General features: G+C 40.9%; 1 protein-coding gene and 1 pseudogene across 1 annotated transcript in view; both read left to right on the top strand.

The window, feature by feature from the left end:
* The first annotated feature begins 5,468 nt into the window (after nt 1-5,468).
* Nucleotides 5,469-5,588, top strand: LOC145402995 (5S ribosomal RNA; annotated as a pseudogene).
* Nucleotides 5,589-20,518: 14,930 nt separating this feature from the next.
* The window catches only part of Oseg2 (intraflagellar transport protein Oseg2), a 133,457-nt gene continuing 132,284 nt past the window's right edge, over nt 20,519-21,691 (top strand). Inside the window, exon 1 of the mRNA XM_080274706.1 lies at nt 20,519-20,620. Coding sequence (XP_080130832.1) covers nt 20,582-20,620 — 39 coding nt within the window. The 5' untranslated portion in view covers nt 20,519-20,581. The remainder of the gene's footprint in view (nt 20,621-21,691) is intronic.

Here is a 21,691-nt window from a genome sequence, read left to right as displayed (position 1 = left end):
TAGTGCACAGCACAGCATATATACCGTATGGTGTACAGTGCATTGTGGACTATGTTGTATAGTGCTGGGTGTATTATGTATTGTGCAGGGTGTACAATGTATGGTACACAATATATGGTGTATAGTGTATGTTGCATACCATTTGGTGTATGGTAATATGATATAGATTGGATGATGCAAAGTGTATGATAATATGTTGTTGACTGCATGGTGTAGAGTATGTACCTAACTGTATTTACCTAATTGTAACATACAGGAAATGAGCTACACTCGTGGGGTCCCGTCTCTGTTTCTCAATGTCAAATTCTGCTTTAAACTCATTTAAGTTTTTGGACTGGACGATCTCTTTGTCCAGGCTATTCCACAGGTCTATGCATCTATAAGGAAAACTATATTTCTTGATATCCTTCAAGCAGCTTGGCTTCTTCAATTTCATTCCGTGTCATCTTGTTGCTCTCTTATCCCATACAAACAGATCTTCCCTGTCAATTTTATCTACTCCCACCATGGTCCTGAACACTGCAATCATGTTGCCCCTCTCTCTCCTTTCCTCTAAGGAAGGCAAATCCAGCTTTTCCAGCCTCCCTCTGTACAACAGATCTGACAGGCTGAGGACCAACTTGGTGGCTGTTCTTTGTATTCTCTCAATCTTGTTCATATCTTTCTCTTTGTGTGGGGACCACACTACTGCTGCATATTCTAACCTCGGGCAGATCATGGCCGCTATCAATTTTTTCATCATCTCCTCATCCATGTAATGAAATGCTACTCTTATGTTAGTCGAGAGTTTATACGTCTCTCTATCTTGTTAATATGTTTTTCAGGTGACAAACTATCCTGGATCAGCACTCTCATATCTTTCTCTTCTCTCGCTTTTGTGATTGGTTCATTACCCATCAAATAATTCAGTGATGGCCTCTTAGTACTTTTACCGATTTCCAATATTTTACATTTCTTTGCACTGAATTTCATTTCCCACATCCGGCTCCAATCATGTATTCTATTCAGATCCTCTTGCAGCATTTTACAGTCCTCCTCAGCCTCTACCTTCCTCAAGATCATTACATCATCAGCAAACAGACTTGCATAACTGTTCACTCCATCTACCATATCATTTACATAAATCAGGAACATCACTGGCGCCAACACCGAGCCCTGTGGGACTCAACTTGTTACATCTCTCTGTCCAGACATCCTATCTTTTGTTACTGTCCTCATTTGTCTGTCTCTCAAAAAGTCCCTCATCCATTCCAGGAGGTTTCCCTTCAGTCCTCCTATAGGCTCTAGTTTCCACATTAGTTTCTTATGGGGTACCTTGTTGAAAGCCTTCTCCAAATCTAAATACACACAATCCACCCTACCGTCTCTTTCCTGTAGCACGTCAATCGCTCTTGAGTAAAAGCTCAACAAGTTGGAAATACATGATCTTCCACTTCTGAATCCAAACTGACTTTCATTCAAAATATTCACCTCTTCCAGATATTTTATCCACCTAGCTTTCAGGATTCTCGTGTGCAATTTTGCGACCATGCTGGTTAGAGACACTGGTCTATAATTCAGGGGTTCTTCCCTGTTTCCTCCCTTATAAATTGGTACCACATTTGTGTGGTACTGTACTTGGTGAATATGGTACGTACAGTGTATGGTGTGAATGGTGATGTACGGCACTGTATATATGGTGTATGGTGCACATAGTGTATGGTGTATTTTGTGTATGATACATGGTTAGTGTATGATACATGGTTGAGTACAATACATGAAATAGTTGGAAAAGAACAGGGAGGTTTTAGGAAGGGAAGATGTTGTGTAGATCAGATATTTATTCCTAGGTCTTTAGTGGAAAAGTTTCTAGAAAAGGGAAAAAAGTTGTATGCCACCTTCATGGCTTTGGAGAAAGCACATGACAGGGTGGACAGACTAGGAATGTGGAAAGTATTAAGAATATAAGGAGTAAATGAGAAGTTGCTGAATGCCATGAAGAGTATTGTATGTAAGAGGGTGCTAAGGCTGCAGTGCGTGTGGACAGTGAGCTGAGTGACATATTCCATTTGAAGGTTGGATTGAAACAGGGATATGTCATGTCTCCATGACTGTTCAATCTGCATATGGACGAGGTTATAAAAGGGAAACAAGGTACAGCAGTGGATGTTGGAGTGAACATACAGTGAGGTTGGATGAGAAGGAAATGGAAAATGTGAGTGCATTAAAGTGTGAATAGTAAGGATGGAAGTTTGGAGGATGAAGTGCTTGAAAGGGTACAACAAGGAAGAAAGGTTGCTGGTTCTTTGAAAGCAGTGATAAGAAACAGGGAAGTGAGTATGGTGGTAAAAAAGTCACTGCATGGCAGTACAGTATTGTGATACCAACCCCAACGTATGGAACAGAAGCTTGGACCTTAGTAGAGGGACACAAGGTACGAGTGAGAGCAGTGGAAATTAGTTATCTGAAAGAAGCATGTGAAGTCACATGGAGAGACTGACTGACAAATGAGGAAGTGAAGGAGCATTGTGATGTGGAAGTGGATGTGAGAGAAAGCATTAGGAGAAATACAATGAGGTGATTTGGCCATATGGAGAGGATGGAGAGCAAGAGAATGACGAGAAAAGTGTATGTAAGTGAGGTGGAGGGGAGGAGGGGGCAGAGAGAGGAGGAGGCCAAGGATGAGAAGCAGGGATGGAATGGAGAGGTATATGAGAGAGGAGGGTGTGAGCTAGGAGCAGGACAGTGAAATGGCGTTGGACAGAGCGACATGGAGGAAATTTGTTTGTGCCCACTCCTTACGGGATTAAGGCGTCTGGCAATAGACAGATAGATAGACAGATACATGGTCTATACTGAATATGGAATAGATTCATTCCATCGTGAGGAACGTTACATTCGGAGACAAGTTACTGAACTACTCTCAGTTACATCAGCAAAAGTATGCAATCTAAACAAATGCTTCTTGCAAGCTATAAAACCAACACTTCACCCTACATCATATATAAATGTTCAAAAGTTTAGAGAGGAATATTACCGAAATGCTACCCCCCCTCTTGTAGTTGGCATGAGTACTTTCAATAGTGTCTGTGATCTGACTGGTTCACTCAAGGAGTGCTTCATATAAATACAGTAATACATCAATGGATAAGGATCATAATCATACCTAGCAAATTTTGATTATTCCTAATAAATTTGTGTTGTTAAGGAAAATTTGACCGTCAGACGTTACAGGAAAAGTGAGAAACTGTACCTGTGAGATTTTTATCGAAATATGATTATAAAATCGACTCTTATTACAGTTACAGTAACTGCAAGTATCACAAACATAAACAAAACATTTACTGATGGGAAATTTACATAATGGACTAACCAGAAACTGGCTGATGGGGGCGCTCACCATCCACTCACTCAATGTAGTGCTGCTCTTGGGTGCCTGACCTTTCTTCCCTTCCTTCCTTCTTTCCATCCATCCACTTGTATTTCCTTCCTTCATTCTTTCCTCTAACTTCTGTCTACAGGTGACTCTACACTGAGTGGCAAGCCAAATGCTTTCCTGTACACCAGCAAACCTTTAACTAAACTGGGTGGTAACCATATAACCAAATTATGGTGCCTGTTGGTTTCGTGGGCAATTAAGGCACTCCAATCGGAATGAGCCGGTACAGGTTTATATCCATAGGATGGTTGGGGTTTGCTGCTAACATAATGCCATTCAGGGATCAGTGAGGCTGGTCACTCTCACCTTAACTCTTTGAGATTCCAATGACAATTTTGATCGTCATTTCAAATCCAACCTCAGAGATTCCGATGACGCTTTTAATCATCATTTTATGAAACTTGCTGGTCTGTCTCATAGCTTTGTTTCTTTATCACTTTATTCTTGGCAAATATTTTTCTACAAGAAGGTATAAAATTTTCGGTTTCTGCCTAACTTCAACTCATCACTTTGACTTTCTCTGTTTTCCTTTTATGAACATACTACAATAAAGTACAACTATTCAGCTTCAAAATAACACCACAACCAGCATCCTACCATAAAAAGTGTATTTACACTGACCGATCAAAGAAAACCGTTGTGAAGTGAATATGCGGCCGAGACTATTGTGCATCTTTTTCCATTCACTTCACTGCACAACAAAATGCAAAAATTGCAATTATCGATATATCATTGTAAAGGTAATTTATTATACACCCACTGCAAACTGACCTAGGACCTTCACACAGAAGTGCTATGGAAGCATTGTCTGTCTTTGCTTTGTGTTTCCACCTCTACCAAGTGAAATTTTTGAGCAAGAAGTAACTAGCAACTCCTCTGGTGCTGGTGGGAGGTGGTGCAACACTCAGCACGTCAGTGCTTGCCCAGAAGTGAGAATAGGAGCATATGTTCCCGTTGCTCTGAGCTTGCATCTCCCTCTTTATTCATATGCATTACTGTTTGCCCTGTTATTTTCCTAAAGTTGAGTTGCCATGCCTGGAAAGTACTGCTCAAGGGATGAGAGGGTCCGTATCATTGCATGGAGGCAGGATAATGTCCCTGTCAACATGATCTGCGAACGTACTGGACGCGCAAACTCGACCGTCATGAAGATTCTTGCTGCAGCGTGTGGCCTGCCACCTGATGTCGTACCAGAGCACAAACATGGCAATGGAAAGAAGAGGACGACTTCCTGAGGTACAGATATGCCTCTGAAGAGGGAAGTAATCAAGAATCCTCGACTGACAACAGCAAAATTGAAGAGAATGCATCCCCAGCTGTTACATCTCAATTCGAACTATCCAACTTCGTTTGCAGAAGGAGTTGGGTTTGCCAAGCCGCACCGCAGCCAAGAAACAGCTTCTCACTGACTGCATGAAGAAGCAGCGCATTCAGTTTGTCAAGAAGTATGCACACTGGACATCGGATAAGTGGAGAAAAGTTATCTTTTCTGATGAAAGCATACAGTATTTCAAGTGTTCCAGGTGCGTTCTGCCAAGGTTCGTTGCCCTGCCTCCCATAGTCGATATGACCCTGCTTACATGGTGCCGACTGTTAAGCACCCACAATCAGCAATGGTATGGGGGTGTTTCTCAGGTGAAATGGGAAAGACAGGCCTCTACTTTCTTCCTAAGAACTTGGTGATAAATGGTGGTCTGTACATTCAAGTTCTGAAAGATCATTTGTTAAACTTTTTTGCTATTCATGGGTGCGACTTTTTCATGAACGATTCAGCTCCACGCCACAAGTCAAGAAAGGTGAAAAAATGGTTCCAGGATAATCGGATTGAGGTCCTCGACTGGCCTGGCAACAGTCTGGATCTAAACCCGATAGCAAACTGCTAGGAAAAGATGAAGAAAATCATGGCAGAGAAGAAGACACAGTCTGGACAACCTAAAGACAGAACTGACAAATGTTTGGTACAAAGAAATGTCCATAGATTACTATAGAGATCTACGTGATTCCATGACAAAACGCATCCAACTGGTCCTGAAAAACAAGGAAAACATGATTTCACATTAATGACCACATTGAGTACACCGCTTCCCGTCCGATCAGCGAAGTTAAGCAACGTTGGGTCTGGTTAGTACTTGGATGGGTGACCGCCTGGGAACACCAGATGCTGTTGGCATATCGTTCTCCCTACGTGTCAAGTGAGGTTGGTGGAGGATTAGTGCCCCTCCCTGTAAAACAATTAACTCTGAGCCCTTGGCCACCCCGTCTGGGATACATGGCGTCTGGCAATGAATGAATGATGAATGAATGGCATTTCATGAACAAACATTGTGATATACTATGATTTCTGTGTTTTTTAACCCTTAAACCGCGGGCTTGTTTTGCTTTGACTTGCGGCTCCCGCGAGCATATTCGCACTCCGACAGACTCTCTGAAAATATTTGCCAAAAATCAGTTATTAGTCCTAGAATATTAAAATCACATATACTTATGGCACATACCTTCAGCTTTCTCCTTGGGTGTTTGTTGAGCCTTCGTCGAGTACTGTAGGACTTGTGGAGACCTCTGAAGTTGGGTAACGAAGTCTCCACTTTACACTTACCGACAACTCGTAATATGATTACCACAGCCTGATATTATCACTAGAAACACTATTCTATGATTCTCAAATAGTTTGGAATCCATACTCCCAAAAAAAAAAAAAAAACACTGTGAAAGCAATGAAAATTACAAGGGCGTATGACCATCCCACTTCTGATCATTCACCACTAGTGTTGTCTATTATTCATAAAAACACTCACAGTTTATATTTCTGTTACTATATAACACTTATATATATCTACAGTCTTTAACCATAAGTTTCCTTCAGTAATAGTTGTTTACTGTCACTGTAGGGATTCAGTTTCTTTCAGTAAAATACGTAGCATTCACTTTCTCGTCCTGAATACTAGCACTGAGAGTGAATGTCACTTTCACCTTCACTCTCATAACTCACAGTATTCATACATGCTAGAGTGAAACTTTCACTTTCATTACTCCCAGTATATATACGCGTATTCTTATAATACTACTCATTTACATTTCTATTTACGTTCTCTATTTTATTTACATTAATTACATATCTATTTTATTTACACTGTGTTATGCATTGCCACTTGAAGTAACTTATAAAACTATTTTCCACTGCTCACTTATATTTACATTCATTGCTTTCACTTGCTGTTTACACATTATTTACACATTATTTACAATTCCACTTGCACTGTTTTACTCAATAAAAAGATCGTAGTCACTCTCTATCAATTGTCAGCCCTTTACCTCTTTCCACACGAGGTTTAGTAGGAGGTAAAGGTCACAGGGCCCTTTGCATGGGGCTAAAAAGCAGCAAGTAGTGACCTCCTGCCGCCTGGCTAGGGTGAGTGCAATACTACCAACTTCAGCCCTGTGAGACCTGCTAATATATAGCAATGAAATGACTGGCAGGAAACTAAGACAATACATAATAAATTAGGTAGTTCCAGGTGAATGTAAATATCACTTAGGCTTGTCCCTTCCATCCTTATATGTATATTTATTACGAATATAGATTATACGGCATTTTTCAGGGGAAATAAACAGCGAAAATTAGCGAACGAGTGCTCGTGAGGTGTTGTCAGGTGATAATTAGCCAATTCCAGGTGTATGGCACTATCACTTACCTTATTTCTTTTTTGTATATATTATTTAGTATAAGAATAGGGCATAGGGCTTATTTCAATGGATGAAATCAGTGGAAAATTTCTGGGAAGATTTACTTAGGGTAGAATACAGTGTGGTGGCCAGCAATAATTAGGTACTTCCAGGTGAATGTAAATATCACTTAGGCTTCTCCCTTCCTTTCTTATATATATTTTTATTACGAAAATAGATTATACGGCATATTTCAAGGGGAAATAAACAGCGAAAATTAGCGAATGAGTGCATGCGAGGTGTTGTCGGGTGATAATTTGCCAATTCTAGGTGTATGGCACTCTCACTTACTGGTACCTTATTTCTTTCTTGTATATATTATTTGGTATAAGAATAGGGCATAGGGCTTATTTCAATGGATGAAATCAGTGAAAAATTCCGGGGAAGATTTACTTAGCGTAGCACGGCAGGGCAGGCGAGAGGATAGGGTAATGAAGGGGAGGTAGGGAGGGGAGTCAAGAATGGGGAGAAATGGCTAAATTGTCAACAATGGATGGGAGTACAGATGAGATTAGGAGTGCTGACTAGTGTTGGACATTGGCAGTACTGATAGATGATACAAGCCACTACTTGAAAGCCCAGGCGAATTCAAAATAACACAGAATCACAATGGTGTCGCCCCGTGGTATGATTCCTTGCTCCCAAGCATCACAAAAGTGATGCCCCACGGTTAAGGGGTTAATACCTTGTAGGGGGAGGTCCTAAGTAAATTTGCGGTAGCTGTATTTTTGCATGGTTTAAACTAGATTTTCACATCTACATTAGTTTTTTTTTTTTTTTTCGAATATTTTTCTACAGCAAGGTATAAAATGTTTGGTTTTCATCTAACTTCACCTCATCATTTTGACATTTTATTTTCTTTGCTCTCCTTTTTTGAACATACTATGATAATGTACAATTATTCAGCTTTAAAAAGACACCGAAACTAACATTCTATCATGAAAAGTGGATTTACACAGAGGGCTCAAAGAAACATATTGCACAGCTAAGATGTGGGTCAGCATGAGTGTGGCTGACTCTAGCACAGACGTAATCTGCCCGGCCCAGAAACCTGATAGGGTTAAATGCCAAGACCAACTTGCCTAGCCCCAGGTTCCTATGCGTCTCATGGGGCAACACTAGATTAGACGATCAATGAATGAATGAACTAACCAGAGGACAATTCCTTTTTAAGCGATATCTACATATTCAAGCGACATCAATATAGACTAGTTGATCGAGGAGGGAAAAGTCACCCCCTTTGAATGTATGTACTATCGCGATTCCTAGTTTCTTTACCCTCCTGGCACGAAGGAAGTCAAAACCAGGGCTGAAGGAAAGCCTGGCTGGCGGACATGGTCAGTCCAGCAGTCTGATATTGGTTCATGATGACAGAATGACACACACATTAAGCCCAACATTGTCACTCAAGCCCATCATTTAACCACAGTCATGAAACGTGACTGAGAAACTTGTCATGAAATGTAACTGAAAAAAGATAAAGGCATTCATATCACTTAATGCACTTTTAAATACTTCTCGGTTTCCCATGCATCATCTGAATACTGCTCTTGTTTGAACTATCCTTTTTGAAGCAGCTTTGCAGTCTGTGATTATTAAAACAGTGAGGCAACTAATTCAAGTAATATTGGGGATATATCATTATGCAGATACAGTAGAAGTCCGATTTTTCGGCATCTATGGGACCAGGCAAGTGCTGAAAAATCAAAATTGCCGAATTATCAAAAACCCTACCCACTCAGTACCTTATATGTTTCAGTGAACACTGTCATCACTACTCATATCATTACAAATGTGCTTGGAGAGAGTACTGTATACTGTTTGATACTGTACAATACTGTAATGAATACAGTACTATACATGAATATGAAAAATAAAGAAATTAGTGAACATACTGTATATAAATGTAATGGTACAGTAGGCCTACAAGTTCACATGCACTTACCTAAACTTATAGTAGGTTCCTTAATTACATATGTACAATAGAAGGGGTTGATTGGAGTCTGCTACTGCTGGAAGAAGTCCCCAGCAGTAGAAGGTCCTGCAACAGGCTCTAAGGACTCATGGAGAATTTCAAGACTGACGAAAAAAATCGGAAAATCTGCCAAATGATCAGAGATTTTCGTAAATGGGACTATTTCTCAAAACTGCCGAAATATCAAATTTGCCGGGGAATTGGATGCCGAAGAATTGGACTTTTACTGTATCAGTATTATGCACATCTTCTTGCTGCTTTCAATTCCTACTCACTGAGCATGACCAGTCACTGCTTTGGTATTAACTTCATGCTTCGAGATGAAACACTGAAAAAAACAGTTCGGACAGGAACCATGTTCACATAATGAATGGGAAATCGAGAAGTTTTAAAAAAGCACATCAAGTGATATGAATGCCTTCATCTTTTTTCAGTTACATTTCAATACAGGTTTTTCAGTCACGTTCCATGACTGCGGTTATATGGTAGGCGTGAGTGACGATGTTGTGCTTAATGTGTGTGAGTCATTCCGTCACCATGAACCATCATCAGACTGCTAGACTAACCGTGTCCGCTCGCCTGGCTTTTCTTCAGCCCTGGCTTTGACGTCCCTCGAGCCAGGGGGGGTAAAGAAACTAGGGATCGCGATAGTACCATTCTTGATACCGGTACTTGAGGAGCTGACAAAGCCTGCACAACTATACCCTCTGCTATCTCATCTCTGTCTGGGTTGTCAGGGCAATAAAACTGAGTATGACCCACTCTGCTGATGCACCCACTTTCTTCGGTAATTAACTTTGATCATGCCCTCTTCAGGCACTGACTTGTTCAAAATGTTTAAACAATTTCTTGGTTGTATAATGTACCTGTACAGCAATGAATAATAATAAGGGGACAGGGTAGTTTGCCACCAGATGCCATGTTAACTGCACACATCCACCCCCCAACTCTCTCTCCTTACCCCCACAAAACCACCGATATGGTAGGCAGATGGATCGGAGATCTGCAGCTTTGCTATCCCTCACGTCTTCCTGCATGTTATACTAATATAAAATATTCAGCTATTAAATGTATTATTACAGTTCAGTGAGAAATAATTATATTGAGGCTTTAGCAGATTTCAGTAGAATGACCCCTCTGTGTAGAATTTTATTCCAAATATTTATTCTTCTAAATGATGTACTAAAATCTAATTAAGAGTGACAGGTTATATGACTACTAGCCCTAAAAGTCCCACTCCTGCCTTGTCATATGGAGAGCCACATATACACTCATCCACCTGCTTACACAACCCATCCAATGCTCACCCTTCCCAGCCATTGTGTGACCCACCAAGCAAGCTGATCTCGGCCATCCACCCTGCCCATCCACGAATGCCACCCACCAAGCTCAATTCATTAATGCCACCCAACATGTATACCCACCCTGAACTCACCCATCCAACCCAACCATCTACGCAGCGCACCCCAGCCACACAATCTTCTCAGCCACCCTGGCAACCCACAGTGTCACCACACACCCTAGTGACCCACACATTCCAATGACCCATCTTGCCCACCAACTGCAGTCACCCCCTCCCTCCCCACCCGTGAATGCCACCCACCCTGCTCACTCAACCATCCATGACACTAACCCATCCCATTGCACCCACCCATCTCTCCCTGAATTCAATGTAACTGCAGTGATTTCTTGTTTAAAGCTGTGCATGAGAAACGTTTCATCATTTTCCAGTAAAGTTCCTCACACTATGCATACAACGTTTGTCTATCTATCTATCTATCTATTGCCAGACACCTCAATCCCGTTTGGGGTGGCCACAAACAAATCATCTCCACGTCGCCCTGTTCCCCGCCATTTCACTGCCCTGCTCCCAACTCACACCCCCCTCTCTCATATACCTCTTCACCCCATCCCTCCATCTCATCCTCGGCCTCCCCCTCCCTCTTCCCCCCTCCACCTCACTCACATACACTCTCTTCGTCAGTCTTTCACCCTCCATCCTCTCCACATGGCCAAACCACCTCAGTGTGTTCCCCATAACGCTTCCTATCACATCCCCATCCACACCACAATGCTCCTTTATATCCTCATTCATCAGCCTGTCTCTCCATGTGACTCCACAGGCTCCTCTTAAATAACTCATTTCCACAGCTCTCACTCTTGACTTGTGTCCTTCCAACAACGTCCAGGCTTCACTTCCATACGTTAGAGTTGGTATCAAAATGCCGTCATGTAGTAACTTTTTCACTTCCATGCTCACTTCCCTGTTTCTTATCACTGCTTTCAAAGAACCAGCAACCTTTCTTCCCTGCTGTACCCCTTCAAGCACTTCACCCTCCAAACCTCCATCCTTACTCATCGCACTACCCAAGTACTTAAACATACTCACATTTTCCAATTCCTGACCATCCAACCTCGCTGTACATTCACTGACTTCACCTCTCTCAAAGACCATCACTTTACTCTTCCCTACATTCACCTTTAGATTCTGTTTCTTACATACTCTCTCAAACTCATCCACCAAGCCTTGCAGCTCCCCTTCGTCTTCACTCAACAACACAGTATAATCTGCAAACAACAGTACAGGGAGTGTCCAAACACTATCCTCTCTCACCAGGGCCACTCCAACATCCACTACCCTACCTTGTAACTCTTTTATTACCCCATCCATGTACAGATTGAACAACCATGGAGACATGATACATCCCTGTTTCAACCCAACCTCCAAAGAGAAAAATTCACTTAGTTCACCATCCACATGCACTGCAGCCTTAGCACCATCTTACATACTCTTCACAGCATTCAACAACTTCCCATCTACTCCATATATTCTTAATACTTTCCTCAATCCTTGTCTATCCACCCTGTCATATGCTTTCTCCAAATCCATGAAAGCCGCATACAACTTCTTTCCCTTCTCTAGAAACTTTTCCACTAAAGATCTAAGAATGAATATCTGATCTACACAACCTCTTCCCTTCCTAAAGCCTCCTTGTTCTTCTCCAACTAATTCCCCTGTTCTTTCTCTTACTCCGTCAATAAGTATCCTACCATACACTTTTCCTATTATACTAAGAAGACAAATGCCCCTGTGATTACCACACACTTCTTTTTCCCCTTTTCCTTTGTACAAGGGAATAATTATACCTGACTTCCAATCCTCCGGGACTCTACCTTCCTCCCAGGCCAATCTGCACATCTTCCACATCCATTCTATTACTATTTCTCCCCCATACTTCAGCATTTCACCACACACTCCATCAATTCCTGGGGCTTTCCCCAATTTAACTTTCTTCATTGCTTCCACAACTTCTATCCTACTGATTTTTTCCTGTCATCTCACCTCCCTCCTTCTCCCAGCCATTCCCCAGCCACTTATACTCGCATTACTTCCATCCTCTATGTTTAACAATTCCTTAAAGTGTTCTCTCCATCTGCTCACTTTTTCTCCCTTCTCCACTAGTAATCTACCATTTTTATCTTTCACTCCCCTGCTAACCTCACTTCCACCCTGTCTTACTCTCTTCACCTCTTTCCAGAACATTTTCTTACAGTCCCTCCACTTTACACTCAAATTCCTTCCAAATTCCTCATCCACTCTCTTCTTACTCTCTCTCACTAATCTTTTCACCTCTCTCTTTCTTTCTACATATAACTCTCTCTTCCGCCTCTCAACTTCTTCCACACCCCTATTTCTCATCCATTCATTGTATGCTTTCTTCTTTTGTGCCACAGCCTGTCTCACCTCTTCAGTCCACCACGCTGTTCCTTGCACCCCCCTCCGTGACAGAACACATGGCTAACGAGTCTCTTACAAGATATCGCAGGGCTACATTAGGAAGGCACTAGGATGCCCACTGATAATATAAAGTTATGTTTCTCCAATTCGTAAGCTGTGTACGGGGGAAAAAAAAAAAAAATAAAGTCATACACGTTACTCCTAAAGTACATCCACTTCAAGGTCGTGCCACAGTCTGACTGCAAGGTATATGTAAACAATTGTTGTGACAGTGACAACTGAAATAGATGCTGTTTCAATAAAAAACAATGACCATTCCAAACAAATACATACTTGGGTCAATGATGATAAGGAAATCACTAATTTCTACATGAACTTTTCTTCAATGACATGGTATAACATTTTTTAATGCCTTCCTCTTAGTAGACAGTTTAGAAACTTGTTCTGTCTAGATTCATAAAATTCAATGTTTAAGCTTTAAAATGATACAGTATATCTATCTATCTATCTATTGCCTGACGCCATAATCCCGTAAGAGGTGGCCATTTGACTTTGAGTTATTTGTTTTGCGAGGAGGGGCACTAACCCTCCATCAACCCACTTGCTGACATGTTGGGAGCATGTGTGGTTCGGTTAGGCTATATGGTTACCACCCAGCACTGTAAAAGGTTTCTTGGCTTACAGGAAACCATTTGGCTTGTCACTCAGTGTAAAGCCACCTGTAAAGAAAAGCAATAAGAAGTGACAGGAAAGAAGGGAGAAATAGGAAGAAAGGAGGGCAGGCACAGAAAAAGAATGATAAAGGCTACGGAAAAAGTAGGCAGCACTACATCAAGTGAGAGGATGATGGTCGCCACCACCTACCACTAATAATTTTAACCCTTTGAGATTCCGATGACGCGTTTTCGAGTCATCATAAATCTAACCATTGAGATTCTGATGACTTGAATTCAAGTCATTTGAAAAAATATACTTTTTTTGCATGTTTTCCAACTCAAATCTGGCCTTGTTCCACATACACTATCCTGTTTACCGTTTTCCAACTATTTGTTTTTACAGTGACAAGCACATCAGAGAGATATGCATAATAAATAGGTTGTTGCCATGAATAATATCAGTATTACCAGCATGAATATTTGCCAGCATGACAGCAAGAACTTTTGCTTTGCTCTGTGAAAACTAACATAAATAACCTACAGTGCTCGTCAGAAGTATCGAGCGCCTATGGCAGGGCGCGCAATACTTATGGCCAAAAAAGAATCACCCGTTTTTGGTACTACAAATTGAGCCAGATGTTTGCGACGCCAGCATGACGTCATGGTACCCTGAGGCCTTACTACACGCTGGTTGGTTCCCACCTCAGTTGCCTACGGGCTGCCTGAGAGAGAGGAACTCTGCCGCGTCTCCCTCTCTTATTGCACCATTTTTTACCAAGTGTCCTGCAGTGTTTTGTTTTTTGCCACTTTCTTATGGCCCTTACCCGTGAACTTTCGAGTGAAATCATATCACAGATCATTGCTCTAAAGGAGGCAGGCCACCAAATGAAGGAAATTAGTGAATTGGTTGGCGTGGCTCGATCGACAGTGCGTCGGTGGTGCGCCTGTTTTCGAATGGAAAACAGTGGTGACGTTCCCACAAAGAAACCCGCGGTCTGGTAGGCCCAGGAAAACTTCCCCGAGGTCTGTTAATGTTTTAAAACGTGCAGTGGAGTCTAATCCTCGTGTGAGTGCAAGGTAATAAGGAGAGCAACCCGGAAGTGTTTGGTGAGGTTTCTGTGCGCACAGTGTCTCGAAGGGTCCATGAACTTGGTTACACAAGTCACAGGCCTGTGAGAAAGCCTCTTCTCACACGTTACCAGCAACTTCGTAGGCTTGCCTTTGCTAACAAATACCTTAACTGGGGTGAGGAGCAATGGTTGTCAGTGTTGTGGTCTGATGAAGCAACGTTTAGTGTTACCTGTAACCGAGGAGCATGTGTGTACCGGTGCAAAGGTATGACCCGCTTGTCCCACGTTACGTGGAAAGCACAGTTAAACACCCTGGATCACTCATGGTATGGGGTTGTTTTTCTGGTAAAGGTTTGGGGAAGCTTGTTGTGCTTCCCAAGAACTGCAGAGTGAATCAGGATGTTTATCTGGAGTTTCTGTGTGATCATTTACCTTTTCAGCAGGACGGTACACCTGCTTATAAGGCCAAATCGGTCACCAGTTGGCTTCGTGACTGCAAGGTATCATTCATGAAAGACTGGCCAGGAAATAGCCCAGACCTCAACCCGATAGAAAACCTCTGGTACCTTGTCAAGAAGAATCTCCAAGGGAAGGACGTGAGCTCTCTGCCTAAGCTGAAAGTTGCCATTCGTGACTCCTGGGACAAAATACCCTCCAGCACCTCAGGAACCTCGCCCTTTCACTTCCAAAATGTCTCAGGTCCGTGAAGAAGAGTAAAGGATACCCTACGAAGCACTAAAGGTAAATAAAATACATTATTTATATATTTTTTCAATGTTGAAAGGTTTGTTTCGTAGGAGGGACGCAGGGCACTCGATACTTCTGACGAGCACGGTATATATCAATAGAAAGGGAATTTACTGTAGATTGACATGGTGCTATAAAATTTCATGAAACTTGAATGCTTTTTTTTTTTTTTTTTTTTTTTTACAAATATTTTTCTATGGAAGGGTGAGCGATTTTTTTTCCTTTTCGGTTAAATTCTACTCGTTGTATTGGCCTTTTAGCTGTTGTATTTACCGTTTTCAACCATACTATGATAAAGAGCAACTATTCAGCTTTAAAATGGTACCAAATTCATTAGTCTACCATAAAAACTTAGTGCACAGTGGCCGATTAAGTACAAATATCGCTGTGCGATGGCGTGCTCTATGTGTGCCAGGCTGAATCTGGCACAAACACAATCGGTTGAGGGCCGAAAATCTCAAAGGGTTAATATTTTTGATCAATTCTGAGACTGACACTAAAGGCTGACATTTGCAGGGACTGACCCAATATGGTACATAGCTATGGTTTAAGTTCCATATAGTCTACTGCAGGGGTGTCAAACTCAAAACCTTTCGAGAGCCAATTCTGAATTTAGTTACAGTCTTGAGGGCCAGCAAAGATATAATTATATACCTGTACGTATTTGCAAGACTGATGTTTACAGCTTAATATGAGGACTTACTGGCTTACCAGGAATACGTTTTTAGAGTTAGTGACCTTACACACGTAAAATTTGTTTTATTTAATAAACACTGACACTACTGATAACAAGAGGTTTATGTATCAATATGCATTAATCTGGGGCTACAGTTTATTATAGAATATGTAAAGACAGTCAAACAAGCAGAGAGAGAGAGAGAGAGAGAGAGAGACTGGAAGGTAGATAAACAGATGAATTACATTTTTTTACATTTTAAAAATTTACAATGCTCACAAACAAATTAAGCCGCGTTTTTGTCATCCGAGCTGACGGATCGGATTCGAAGCCATCTTCAGCGAAACCAAGCTGTCCTGTTTTTGTTGGCCAAAGTAATACAAAGCCAAACCAAGTGTTTGTCATCGAAACCAAGACCGTCTTCATATCTCACCCGTGTGGTCGGGTGCAGTCTTGGTGTAGCTTGGGGAGAGTGGGATTGGTCAGCAAGGACACGCAAATGATAAATATCCTGAAATTAGCACTATGTACATAAAATTAAGGTGCAGGTGGCTAATATTAACGACATATAGAGCCAGGTCAGCACAAATGGGGGAGGCGGTGGCTCAATCGGTAGAGAGGTGGCTTGTAGTCCTAACGGACCCGGGTTCAAATCCCGCTGGGGCAGGGAACAGTTTAAGGATTTGAATTTCATAAAAATCAGACTTTACTGATCTACCAGATGTCCCGCCGACATGTCGTAAAAATACCCCCGCTAATACCAATACACCAGTCCTGTATGAGACAGCCCTAGCATTTATTCAATATGGACGTTGGGTGTTAGCGCCGAAGTGGTGACATGTAGAGGTGTGCGGTATGTAGGAGGACTACTGGGCCTTGAAAGCAGGCTGTGAAGCCTATGCCCAGAGTCGGACACATAAAAAATATATATATATATCTATCTATCTATTGCCAGACGCCATATATACTGTATATATATATATATATATATATATATATCGGGGACATGTAAGTTGCATATTTATCAGAAGATCTTCAGCGCACCCTTGTTTACTTTGCAATTGGCACGAAAGTTTTCAGTTCCATGTATCCTGGACTGTTTTTGCGGACAGAAACCAAGCGCCCCAAGATGCGCTTCAAAACCCAAGCTCCAGCTCGGACGACAAAAACACGGCTTTAATAATAAATAATTGAATAAAACCACCCACACAACACGAACTTGAACATGTGGCGGCATAGCCTACAGTAGCGAAGCCTGGCACAAGGTGGTGGTTACCGGTTTTGATGTTCCCTACTTTATTTCAAAGGTACACCTCAATTCTGCTTATACAGTATTTAATCATAGTTTGATTAACTGGGTTATTAAAAAGCAAAGTATACTGTAACTCACGATTTCGTTACAAAAGCGGCAAGGTTTAATCAATGTAGTGCTGCCGTACATTGTTTCTCCATGTCTTTTGTGACAGTTAAAATGTTTGGGCCTAGCAGCTCATGTCTTCAGATACCAGCAATGGCTGCATTGTCAGTTTTAAATGGATTCGTGATATTTATTTACAAAAAGTTTCCCTTTATAAAAATGATATTACTAGCAACTTTATTTTAAATTAAATTATGACCATTATTAACCCTTTCCGGGATTGTGGTGTCTGGCAATAGATAGATAGATGAATAAAAGGTAATATATGAATTATCTGTTGCTTAACAATATCATATTTTCATTCAAAACAATTATAGTTTCAAGGACTGATAAATCTTACCGTCATCTCGCAGACCATTTATGACCATCCCGAGGGCCACGTTTGGCCCTTGGGCCATAAGTTTGACACTCCTGGTCTATGGTATAATGTGAATATGGTGTATAGAGTGTATGGTGCATGATAACATATGCTGCATATAGAGTATGATGTCTGTCTACCTACAGCCAGACACCATAATCCTATAAGGGGTGGCTGTTTGAGGTATGTTAGTTGTTTTATGGGGACAGGCACTAACCCTCTGCCAACCCACTTCCTGAAATGTAGGGAACACATTTGGTTGGTTATATGGGTACCACCCAGTACTGTAAATGGTTTCCTAGCTTACACAAAGCCATTAGGCTTGTCATTCAATTTAAAGTCACTTGAAAATGAAAAAGAGTAATAAAAAGTGACAAGAAAGATGGGAGAAATAGGAAGGGAGAAGGGAAAATACAGAAAAAAAAAAATGTATGGTGTGCATGGTGCATGTTATATATGGTGTGTGGTGCAATGTATGGTACAGTATATGGTGTGCATGGTGTATTGTTTTCTATATGGTGTATTATATGTACGATATCAGTATATAGTACATACAGTGTATGATGACCATGCTGTGTGGTATGTATTGTGCCGTACTTTATGTCTGGTATGTATAGTGTTAGGTGGGTACAGTATGCAAGGTATGGTGTGAATGGCACATATATAATGTTTACCAGTATAAATATTGAGCATTACATGTACACAGTGTGTATGGTGTGAATGTATAGCACATGTGTAGCCTGCATGGTGTGTTTAAAATATGCATAGATTGTATGCAGCTTGTACCACATTGATATAGTGTGTACTGTATGGTACATGGCACATGCATAGTGTATATTGGGAAAGGCGGTGGCAGAATTGGTAGAGAGGCAGCCTGCAGTCCTAATGGACCCAGGTTCAAATCCTGGCTGGGACAGGGAAAAGTTTTAAGATTTGAATTTCATAAAAAGCAAAGTTTTTGATCTACCAGATGACCCGCCAACAGGTCGTAAAAATACCTCCACTAATACCAGTACTGTATGAGACAGCCCTAGCATGTATTCAATATGGATGGTGGGTGTTAGCGACGAAGTGGTGACATGCGGAAATATATGAGGACTACTGGGCCCCAAGGAGGACTACTGGGACTTGGGAATAGACCCTGAGGCCTTTACCCAGAGTCGGACACATGTAAAAAAAAAAAAAAAAAAAAAAAAAAAAAAAAAAGTGTGTATAAGCAAACAGTGCTGTCAAAATGGCTGCTGATATCATCAGCTTTTTCACTGGGTAGCTATTTCTCTCCCAAAGCAGTTTCAATGAAGCCCTGTAACTTCCTGAAGAAAAAATGCTACTGCTATGTGTAAGGCTCACCCAGCTTGATAAAGATCCTCATGTCCAGGAGTTAGTGCACACAAACACTTTATGATGTGGCTACAACCTCCATCCCAGTGTTTTGATTATGGGTCAGAACTGATTTCCTAGGCATCTTGTTTGTCCGATCTCATAAGGTAGGCCCGCTGAGTGCCCCAGTGATCTCATAGATACGAGGTGTTTCAATCTTCCTAAACCAGGCATGGAGAACCAGGTCCACCTCATTAGAGAAGAAATTCCAGTCTCAAACTAATCATCCTGAGCTTAATAAACACAACAGTGACACCACAAAATAACTGGCAAGTTTTTTCCCAATTAGTTTCTGCCACCAATGCAAAAATCATTGAAATTACATGAAATCAAATAACAGCAATTCTAGAAAATGCCATCACCCTGGCATCTACCACAAATTCATCAATACCACATCACGAAGAACACTAACTACAACACAATGTCACTGAAGATATGCATTAATAATCTAATGGAGCAAAATATTTTTGTAATACACACACGATTGAAACCCCTTCAATTGCAAGTTGGGGAAATTCATCGTTAAAAATCAAATACGTACGAGCAAGGTTTACATCCAGCCACAGCCTGAGTTACTGTTACTACGCCTGTGCCAATTTCTTTTAAGTTTCACTCGTTTTACAGCCATCGAGTCCATGACACTCACGTTGGAATCCTACAAACTTCCAACACCCTAAAAATAATCACCAATTCCTGACCATCGTGTTCTGCTGCACATTGTGCTTTGTGGTATATCAAGACACAGTTTACTATTAAACGAAATACTACGTACCAAAACTCCGCGCAAATATATGCATTTTCTGGGTACAAGTGAGGTTTACTTATCCATTGTTTTGTTACGCATTGTTTGATGCCACCGCTAGGGGTCCAGGATGGCCTCTGTAGCAGCTGGAGGGCAAACATAGGCAACTTTTCTGACGTAAGTTAACGGCCATCTTGGCACATTCCTAATAAGTTTCCTTTCCCATCTTAAAAAAAGGGCCATGATTTTAGGGACTGACAAATAAAAAAAAAGGTCATATCAATCTTGATTACTGATAATAACAGTGTTATGAGTATGACGGCGAAACTATTCGCAGAGTATGATAATATGGTTTCCTTTACCTACAACATTTTGTTTGATGATTTCACCCCCCCCCTCTCCCATGTTTTTGTACGATTGTCTTTAATTTTCAATATACAAGATTACATATAGTATCTTTCAGATATATATATTATTTAATTAATCATATGCTTATTTTGGTTGACTAATATTAAGATAATGCTTCATAATAAAGGTTTATTTCACTGTTGGTATTCTGACTGATCAGTGAAGGTAACTAGACATTCCAGCTCGAAATTTGACGGAGAGAATGCATTTCTTCATGTCCTTAGCAAGTTAATGATCAGGATGTAGATGAAGTCTGTGTTCTGTGAATCAGAATGAATATCAAACATCTTAAGAATATCTTGCCTCCACAGGTAAGTACAGTGGATGAAGTGCGCTATTATATTGCTGTGTTGTTGTTGTTTTTTATCGTACTTTCGTTGGCTTAATGTTCCTCATTGGTATAGCCTAAAACATGGTATATATTAATTACAGTAAAGGCAGGGCCCACACTAAAAGTACAATAATACCCTTTTTATTTCTTAATGAAATGTAACCCGATTATCAGTTTTACTAGCCCAACACAACCCCATCTGCATGCAGATATGCAGCTTTGATATAAATATTTAAGAAGGAAAAGAAACCTGGGAGGAATATTACTATGACTACAGGAAAGCCAAGTACAAGGAAATGAAAAGAGAAATCGCAAAAATTAAATGCAAGGAGATATTTCAGAGTAAGTCAGTTTCAGAAATGTGGAGATTATTATTTTGTGGAGGAATATGACAAAATTGTCAAACTGTATGTACCTCTAATCAACTGTGAGGAAAGAAAGAGAAAGCCACTATGGTGGAATAATGAAATATTTAAGGCTAGGAAAAACAAGCACCGCTGGTGGAAACAATACCAGGAGACTGATCGATACATAGACTATGTGAGCTACAAGAATGCAATGAAGAGAGCAAGGAAGTTAATAAGGAAATCCAAAAAGAGGTGTGAAGAATGGATAGCTAGGAGAGTAAAGGCAGATCCAAAGGCATATTACAGATATGCCAACAGTAAAATGAAAGTTAAGGAAAGTGTTGGACCCGTGGAGGATGAAAATGGAAATATTGTTAGTGATGACAAGAGAATGGGAGAGATCTTGAATAAATATTTTTCAACAGTATATACTGAGGAAATGGTAGGAAATGAGTCCCAGACAACTGTTTGATGGGGAACACATGTTGGAGGATGTAGATCTATCACTCGAGGGAATAAGGAGGAAATTACAGGATCTGAATTCAGAAAAATCACCTGGTAAGGATAATATACATCCTTCAGTACTAAAGAACATTTGAGGGACAGTGGCATATCCTCTAAGTTTAATATTCAGGAAAAGTCGAAATAGGAGAGGTGCCAGAAGATTGGAAGATGGCAAATATGACCCCTGTATTTAAGAAGGG

The sequence above is a fragment of the Coenobita brevimanus genome, chromosome 59 (genome assembly GCF_032717465.1).
Source record: "Coenobita brevimanus isolate Jiangsu-jjx chromosome 59, ASM3271746v2, whole genome shotgun sequence".
Lineage (NCBI taxonomy): Eukaryota > Metazoa > Arthropoda > Malacostraca > Decapoda > Coenobitidae > Coenobita > Coenobita brevimanus.
The sequence above is the reverse complement of the archived record's forward strand: the minus strand, read 5'-3'. Positions and strand labels throughout refer to the sequence as shown.